This window comes from Vicia villosa, unplaced genomic scaffold, assembly GCF_029867415.1.
Source record: "Vicia villosa cultivar HV-30 ecotype Madison, WI unplaced genomic scaffold, Vvil1.0 ctg.000094F_1_1_2_unsc, whole genome shotgun sequence".
NCBI lineage: Eukaryota > Viridiplantae > Streptophyta > Magnoliopsida > Fabales > Fabaceae > Vicia > Vicia villosa.
The window spans coordinates 37095-46321 of record NW_026705009.1 but is presented as its reverse complement, the minus strand read 5'-3'; the positions used below and the strand labels follow the sequence as shown (position 1 = coordinate 46321).

General features: G+C 39.7%; 2 protein-coding genes and 1 non-coding gene across 3 annotated transcripts; 1 reads left to right on the top strand and 2 right to left on the bottom strand.

The window, feature by feature from the left end:
- Positions 1–5156: 5156 nt before the first annotated feature.
- On the bottom strand, positions 5157–5720 carry LOC131624002 (uncharacterized). Its single transcript, XM_058895006.1, has one exon. It carries the CDS (start codon positions 5718–5720, stop codon positions 5157–5159), a length of 564 nt encoding a protein of 187 aa, XP_058750989.1.
- A 261-nt stretch (positions 5721–5981) lies between these two features.
- Positions 5982–7601, bottom strand: LOC131624001 (uncharacterized). Its single transcript, XM_058895005.1, has one exon. It carries the CDS (start codon positions 7599–7601, stop codon positions 5982–5984), a length of 1620 nt encoding a protein of 539 aa, XP_058750988.1.
- Positions 6976–7082, top strand: LOC131624003 (small nucleolar RNA R71). The gene has a single exon (XR_009290416.1). It is a non-coding gene; the product is annotated as a small nucleolar RNA R71 (small nucleolar RNA).
- Positions 7602–9227: the final 1626 nt, after the last annotated feature.

Genomic DNA, 9227 nt, shown 5'->3' with positions numbered 1-9227 from the left:
AAAGGTGACGAACGTCACAAGGGGGGTTGGGACGGTCGGCATAGGGCCCCTTATGAAGGTCGGCAGACACATGCATGTACATGCATGTGTTGTTGTCTTGCGTGTGTGTGCAGCGTGTTCAGTGTGTTGCAGAGATTCCTTGACCAACTGCATGCTATGTCATTGGACCAACATAATTGACATTGAATACTTTTGACTGATAGTCAAAGTATTATTATGAGGTGCATATAATTTTAGTAGAGTAAATAAATAGCCTATATCAGTACAAACTTTTCATAACATTATCACAATAAAGCATAGGTAGCATACTGATATTTTATTGTGCTCCACATATTCATTAGCAGCAATATTTATTAATTAACTATAGTAGTGAATATTATAATGAACACATACATTAGCACATAACAGAAACAAAATTTGTGATGCACACACACAGATTTAGCAGATGAAATAAAGCAGAAAAATAAAAACAGAATAAAGAAACTACTAATTTTATTAAAATCAAAAACTAAAAATTAAATTTTTTGTCTTAAAATAGAAATACTAACTAATTAAAATACTGAAAATTGAAAATCTAAAAATTAAAACTACTAAAGCGGTAAATCCTAACTAAGCATTTCCTTCCCCTACACTTAAACTAGAAGATGTCCTTATTGTCTAAATGAAAGAGTTAGAAATCTAAATTAGCGGTCTTCAATTAGCCACTTTTCGGAGCAGGGACGGACTGAAAATGCTGATAAAAACTGTCGAGATTTGCCGTGACCAAATCCATAAATCCGTGGAAATCTCCTCGGAGTCTCCCTAAATCGGTATGAAGTACAGCAACGTTGTTCCGAAGGGTCTCAATAGCAGCAGCATGGTCAACCATAGGCACATCCTCATCAGGTGTAGTATCAATGTCATGGTAGCCAGTCGGTGTCATCGGATCACTTTCTTCCTCCTCGAAATCATTTTCACCTTGTCCTTCCAAGTCATATATCCAATTTTATTTCTTGTGAACACTTGTGAACCTAATGCAGGGTAAGGCAAAATGATTAACAAGCTCGTAGTTCACGAGAAGCTGATAAGGTGGAGACTCGTAATTGCTAATCAGGCTCTTGTTGAAGCAAAACTCCATGTCCATGGATTTGAATCCTCCATAAGGAATCAATCTAGCAAGCGGGCCCCTTAAGGATACGGCACAGGCGATCTTAGTGACAATACCACCTACAAGGATAGGACTAATGGTATCTTGGGCCAGTGGGCCATCCTAGCAAGCATAAACGACACTCCCATAACTGGTCTGGCTTGGAAAACACACATCATAATGCCTAGCTCGTCCTTAGTCACCGAGGTATCGCACAAAGGTTTTCCAAAAAGAGTGAAAGCGAGTATCATGTGGAAATACCTAATGGCGGGATTGTGGATTTTTGAAGAGAGTCGTAGATCATTCTGGTTTCTACCGGACATGGTACTCCAAAAGTGGTCAACTATGTTATCAGGGAAGTAATCATTATCGAATTCCATTAAGGCATCCATGCCTTTAGGAAATCCTAGTAACCCGGCCAGCTGGCGGATGTTGAAATGGTAGGTGAATCCAAACAGCCTGAATGAAACTCTTCCTCTGTTGAATCCTAATCCAAGTCTAGGCTCATATCGGAGGGAACTCAGAAACTCTAAATTCAGGTTATGGAAATTGGGTGTACGGGTGGTAAGGAGATCCTACCATCCAATCTGATGAAGCATAAAGTGCACACTTTCCCGGATACTTAGAACTGTCAGAGTCGCATCATGCGAAAAAGCGGTGAGACCCATCTCACGTTGTGCCAGAATCTCATATCGTCTATGCTGATCCTCACTCCCAAAAGTAACTACCATATCATCAGTGAAATCCATCTCTAAGGTCAGAAAAGAGGTCAGTACCCTGGAAGTTTTTAAAAACAGAATAAGTTTTAAGTTAGTATCATTTAAAACAAAAGGAGTTAGTATTTTGAAAATAAAATGTAGAAAGAAAAGAAAATAAATTTTGATGAAACATTAAAATCAAAATAATTTAAAAGAAAATTAAAGTTAAAATGTGGGGTGTCTCCCACGAAAGTGCTTTGTTTAACGTCGCAAGCTCGACGAATCGATGGTTAGTTCTACGACTCGACGATTAACTTTACGAGCCTAAGACTATCAGTGTAGTCCTTGTTTTCAACAATGTGGTAATGTTTTAATCGCTGTCCGTTTACAACGAAGCTCTCGCTCGATTTTCCTTTAATTTCAACAATGCCACTCGGAAATACTTTGGTAACTTCAAATGGGCCAGACCATCTTGAGCGAAGTTTTCCAGGAAAGAGCTTAAGTCAAGAATTAAACAATAGCACCACATCTCCTTCATTGAATTCCTTCCTTGAGATGCGTTTATCGTGCCACTTCTTTGTTCTTTCTTTGTAAATCCTAGCATTCTCGTAAGTATCCAATCTAATTTCCTCCAACTCGTTCATATCTAATAGCCTCCGTTCGCCTGCGGCAGTGTAACTTAAGTTTAAGGTTTTTATAGCCCAGTAGGCTTTATGCTCTAGTTCTACCGGTAAATGGCATGATTTACCGTACACTAATTTGAAGGGCGTGGTTCATATAGGTGTCTTGTAGGCGGTTCTATACGCCCATAATGCTTCGTGTAGCTTGGTTGACCAATCCTTCCTAGATGTGGCAACAATCCTTTCAAGAATTTGCTTAATTTGTCTACTCGAGACTTCAACTTGTCCACTAGTTTGTGGGTGGTAAGGTGTTTCTACACGGTGTCGAACTCCATATTTCACTAAGAGTTTTTTGAAAATTCTAGATATGAAGTGGGATCCTCCATCGCTAATAACTAGTCTTGGTACACCGAATCTTGGAAAAATTATATTTTTGAACAGCTTAATCACTACTTGTGCATCGTTTATGGGTGAGGCTACAGCTTCTATCCATTTAGACACGTAATCTACTGTGACAAGTATGTAATTATTTCCAAAGGAAGATGGGAAAGGTCCCATAAAATCTACTCCCCACACATCAAAGATTTCCACTTCTAAAATGCCCTTTTGTGGCATCTCATCTCGCCTAGATATGTTTCCAGTGCGCTGACAGTAGTCAGAATTTCTAACAGCGATGTGGACATCCTTCCACAGATTGGGCCAAAAGAGATTGGCTTGCAGAATCTTAGCGCACGTCTTTGATGTGCTTACATGCCCATCATAGGGGGCATCATGGAAATGATGTATTATACTCTCTATCTCTTCTTCCGGAACACATCGGCGGAATATCCCATCAGCGCCTCTCTTGAATAGCAAGGGTTCATCCCAATAATACTGTTTAAGGTCATGGAAGAACTTCTTCTTTTATTGATAGGTCATGTCAGGCGGAAGCACTCTTGCTGCTAGGTAGTTGAAAAAATCAGCATACCATGGCAGTGTGGTTCTGGTGCTTAGTGTCTTAACGGCCTCAGTTTGCGCTTTAGGTTGTTCCAATGTGTCACTTTCGGATTCTAAATGTGCTATTAAGCGTTCATAAGAGAAATCATCATTGATTGGTGTTACTTCTGTTTTAATACCTTCTATCCTAGATAAATGGTCAGCTACTACGTTTTCGGTCCCCTTTTTATCTTTGATTTCCAAATCAAACACTTGTAGCAATAGGACCCACCTTAATAGTCTTGGTTTTGCATCTTGTTTAGCTAGTAGATACCTAATGGCTGCATGGTCAGTATAAACTATTATCTTTGCTCCTATCAGATAGGAACGAAACTTATCTAACGCGAAGACCACGGCCAAGAGTTCCTTTTCGGTTGTGGCGTAATTCATTTGCGCAGGGTCTAAGGTCCTACTTGCATAGTATATTATGTGGAGTTTCTTATCTTTCCTTTGGCCTAAGGCTGCTCCTACAGCATAGTCGCTTGCATCGCACAAAATTTCAAACGGTAAATTCCTATCGGGTGGTTGCATTATGGGTGCGGATATGAGGGTTGTCTTTAGTACTTCAAAGGCTTCTAAGCATTCATTGTTGAAATTGAACTCTACGTCTTTCATTAAGAGGTTGGTCAAAGGTTTAGAGATCTTAGAAAAGTCCTTTATGAATCTTCAATAGAAACCTGCGTGTCCTAAGAAGCTCCGTATTTCTCTAATTGTTTTTGGGTGTTGGAGATTTTCTATTACTTCGATCTTTGCTTTATCGACGTCAATTCCTCTTTCGGAGACTACATGTCCAAGTACAATCCCTTGTTTAACCATAAAGTGACACTTTTCCCAGTTTAGGACGAGGTTAACTTGTAGGCATCTGTCCAAAACATTTTCTAGATTTGAGAGGCATCCTTAGAAATCCTCCCCACATACAGAGAAGTCGTCCATAAAGACTTCCATGACGTTGTCTATGTAGTCAACAAAAATTGACATCATGCATCTCTGAAATGTCAAAGGGGCGTTGCATAATCCGAACGGCATTCGTCTATAAGCGAATGTTCCATAAGGGCATGTGAAGGTTGTTTTCTCTTGGTCGTCAGGGTGGATTGGGATCTGAAAGAACCCTGAGTAACCATCCAGGTAGCAGTAATAAGAGTGTTTTGTTAAGCGTTCGAGCATTTGGTCAATAAAGGGAAGAGGGAAATGGTCCTTCCTTGTGGCTTTGTTTAACTTGCGATAGTCAATACACATCCTTGCTCCAGTCACCTTTCTTTCGGCAATAGATTCGCCTGACTTATTTACGGTAACTGTTATGCCTCCTTTCTTTGGTACACAATGGACCGGACTTACCCACTGATTATCGGAGATTGGATATATAATTCCTGCATTCAGAAGTTTGGTGACTTCATCTTTAATTACTGTGCTCAGGATAGGGTTAATCCTTATTTGATGTTCCCTAGAGGTTTTGCAGTCTTCTTCCAACATGATGCGATGCATACATATGGAAGCACTTATTCCTTTCAGATCATCAATTTTATATCCTAACGCAGATGGATACTTCCTTAACACTTGTAATAGCTTCTCGGTCTCTGTGGCTCCTAGCTCTGCGTTTACTATTACTGGGCTTTTGAGCTCATCGTCTAGGTATTCATACCTAAGAGTCTTGGATAAAGGTTTAAGGTCCAAGGTTGGTTTCTTAGGGAAAGGCATAGGGTTGGGTGTTAAAGCTAAGCATTCTCTTAAACTATCATCTCAATATTCCGGACGCCAATTGTAATCTTCGAAAATCAGGGGCACCGGAATCTTTATAACTTCAGAGTAAGATTCTTCCGATAATCCTATCTCTCTTACACATCCATCAATAACGTCCACCAGATAGCATGTATCTTCTATAGTTAGGGCTTGAAGGAATTGTGTTAAAATAAACTCGACCTTCTCCTCTCCTACTTCGAATGTCAACTTGCCTTTCTTCACGTCTATGATAGCTCCAGCGGTAGCTAGAAAGGGTCTTCCTAAGATTATAGGGGTATTGACGTCTTCCTTTATTTCCATAATTATGAAACCCGTAGGAATGTAGAATTGTCCGATGCGGACGGGTATGTTTTCAAGAACACCTACAGGATACTTAACAGGTCGGTCTGCAAGTTGTACTGACATCTTGGTTGGTCTTAGGTCTCCCATGTTAAGTTTCTCGCAAATGGATAGAGGCATCCGGCTAATACTACCTCCTAAGTCGCACAAAGATTTGTCTATGACAAATTTTCCTATATTGCAAGGTATGGAGAAATTTCCTGGGTCTTTTTGCTTAGGTGGCATTTTATTTTGAATTATTGCACTACATTTGGCAGTGAGTGTTATGGTCTCGTTGTCTTCTAATTTCTTCTTATTCGATAGGATTTATTTTAGGAACTTAGCATATGAGGGCATTTGGGTAATGGCTTCTGTAAATGGAATTGTAATGTTTAACTGTTTAAGAAGTTCGACAAATTTCTTAAACTGCCCTATGCTTTTTGATTTCTCGAACCTTTGAGGGTACGGGATAGGTGGTTTATAAGGTGGTGGAGGTATGTATGGCGCTTATTTTTCCTCCGTCTCGCCTTCCTTGTCCTCTTTCTCTTTCGGGTTACTTGGTTTATCCTTGGGTCTACTTTCCTCCTCAGTTGTCTTACCGGGGCTTTGGAACATAGCAGGGTTTTTAAGCCTAGGGTCAGTCAGTTCATCCATCTCTCTACCACTTCGCAAAATAATAGCATGAGTATGTCCTTTTGGGTTTGGTTGTGGTTGTCCAGGAAATTTCCCAGCAGGTGCGGAAGTAGGTGCTTGTTGTTGTGCCACTTGAGAGATTTGTGTTTTAAGCATCTTGTTGTGAGTGGCCAACGCGTCTACTTTAGTTTCTAACTGTTTGATTTGCTCATTAGTGTGCACGTTTTGGTTTAGGAAATCCTTATTGGTCTGAGTTTGAGTGGCTATGAAATTTTCCATCATTAATTCTAGGTTAGACTTCCTAGGGACGTTAGGAGCAGCGAAGGGTGCCTTTTGATATCCAGGTGGTACACTGGGTGCTTGACCAGGTGCGTATAAGGAAATATTGTTCTTATACGAGAAGTTAGGGTGATTCTTCCATCCTGGGTTATATGTGTTTGAGTAAGGGTTTCCTTGAGCATAGTTTACTAGTTCAGTGGAAACTCCTGCCAAAAGATGGCACTCGGGGGCAGCATGTCCAGACATCCCGCATATTTCGCAATTTGGGGAAACAGCAGCCACGGCGGCTACAGGTGCTACAGTGAGGTTTTCGATCTTCTGAGTTAGGGCATTGACTTTGGCGTTAACGCGGTCGAGGCTGCTTATCTCGTACATACCATTATTCTTTGAAGATTTCTCTCCAGAATATTTCTCCGACTGAGCTCTCTTGCTTCCCCATTGATAATGGTTTTGAGTCGTACTTTCGATAAGTGCGTAGGCATTGACATACTCTTTGTCCATCAGTGCGCCACCAGCGGCGGCGTTAATTGCCAGTCTCGTGTTATAGAGAAGACCACTATAGAAGGTATGGATAATTAACCATTGTTCTAATCCGTGATGTGGACAGAGTCTCAGCATGTCCTTGTATCTCTCCCACGCTTCAAATAAGGACTCGTTGTCTTTTTGTCTAAACCCATTGATTTGGGCTCTTAGCATGGCGGTCTTACTAGGTGGAAAATATCGTGCCAGGAAGAATTTCTTAAGTTCATTCCAGGTCGTGACAGAATTTGCGGGTAAATACTGGAGCCAAGCTCTAGCTCTATCGCTCAGTGAAAAAGGAAAAAGGCGTAGTCGGATAGCTTCCGAACTGACACCATTTGCTTTTACAGTGTCTGCGTATTGCAGGAATACCAACAAATGAAGATTAGGGTCTTCCGTCGAATTTCCAGAAAATTGATTTTGTTGTACAGCTGACAACAAAGACGGTATTAGCTCGAAATTGTTCACCTCAATAGCAGGGGCGACAATGCTATTGTGCAGTTCAGCTTGCGAAGGTATGGCATACGACTTCAGAGGACGCGGATGTTCTCCCATGGTTGATTCTTCAACTGGTTCAGAAGTAGGATTAGGAACAAGAGTGCGAGTTTGTCGTAATCGATGTGATATAGTGATAGAACGCTCTGGTTCGGAAATTGGCAGCACTAAGTCTTCACTTCGAGAGCAAGTACCTTGCATGCACGAAGGGAATTAGAATAATTAAGTTGCCTTAGTCTCTACAATGTAACAGTTAATTACAATATCGACTAAATTAGTCCCCGTCAATGGCGCCAAAAACATGATCGCGACAAAGTGGGTAGGTCTGTGATTATGACTGCAAGTGCACAGTCTATCGTGTAGTTTTAAAAAGATATCGAATCCACAGGGACTAAGAATCGACCTTAATGTAGTTAATCGTTACTACGTAAATCTAAGGCTATTGTTTGATTGAATAAGATCAGACGGGAAAAAATAAAGTTTAGAATTAATTTAAATCAAGGATAATTGTATCGGTATGTAATAGTCAGACGTTGGGGATCTAGTAATCTATCGATACGGATCGTAATTTAAAAATACTTTTCTGTAGAAATCATTAGTTTAAAAACCCTCCTCTCACACTCTCGTGTTTATTGATTGTGATTTCACTATTAAACCTAAGTGAGCGCTCTCGCTGTATCAATTAAAGTTTAAAGCGATTTTTGAAAACAACTGAAAACTAATTACCCTTAAAGCGCTCTCGCTGTATTTAAGGTTAATGCCTAATTTCTAAGGTCCAGTTAAAATCTCAAACTTCCGTTTTTATTGATCCTAACTTCTATTTGTTTTTAACTCTCGTTATAAAAAAGTTTAATTAAGCGTTTAGAAATTACAGCCAGATAAATAAATTTAGTTAATAAAATACATCGATAGCATCACTAGATTCCCTCGATTATATGACTTTACATACCGATAAGAGATATTTAGCCAGACATTATTTTAATAGACAGAATAGAACAGATATAGCTGGTATAAAATAATCCGGACATAATTTGATAAACTAACATAAACAGTAATTAATAATAAATGCTAATAAATAAACCTGAATTAAATTTGCAGACTGAATATTGAAATAGAGCAGCACTGATTCTTGAATCCGGTACTGGAATTAAGTTCTGAAAATAAATCTGATGTTAAAACTAAAACTAACTCTGAAGCTAACAATGAAAACTAAGTTGCAATAGTATTTCCGGTGTGGAAATTTATTGCAGGAAGCGAGTAGGAAAAAGTAGCAGAATTGGAAATGGAAACTTGCAGAAGAAAATAATATGACGGCAGTAGGTTAAAGTTCATCACCCCTTCAATTAATCTTGACAGGTATTTATAGAGCTGCCAATTCTTGGGTTTGATGTTGTTTCGTAGCAGTAGCAGTTCTTTCGGAAGAGAAAATGGCAGAGAAAAAACTGGGAACGTCTCTTCTGGGCTTGAGTGTGTGACTAACGTCACATACTAGTAAATTGAAGGGTACCGACCGGAAGGAGGGGGTAGGTGACAGACGGCAGAGGGCCCATTGTGCCCCTCGTCGCGTGCCTCACTCTCTTGCGTGGGCTTGGCTTGCAGCATCCTTTCTGGGCCTTTCTTGCTTCTTATTTGCACCCCCTTATTCAAGTGTGCCTTTTAGCAATTCCTCTTTATTTTAGCTCCTTTTTCGACCATTTCTCTTTTGAGCTCCAATTTAATAAATTCCTGAAACAAAAACAAAATATCGGCATAATTCGAATTAAAAATAATAAAATTGAAATAAAATAGGATAATAATACATGTAAATTTAGCTAAATATACGATACG

Bases quoted from the DNA above. Each gene is read 5' to 3' on its own strand.
- LOC131624002 (XM_058895006.1), bottom strand. From the start codon at position 5,720: ATGCCACCTAAGCAAAAAGACCCAGGAAATTTCTCCATACCTTGCAAT.
- LOC131624001 (XM_058895005.1), bottom strand. From the start codon at position 7,601: ATGCAAGGTACTTGCTCTCGAAGTGAAGACTTAGTGCTGCCAATTTCC.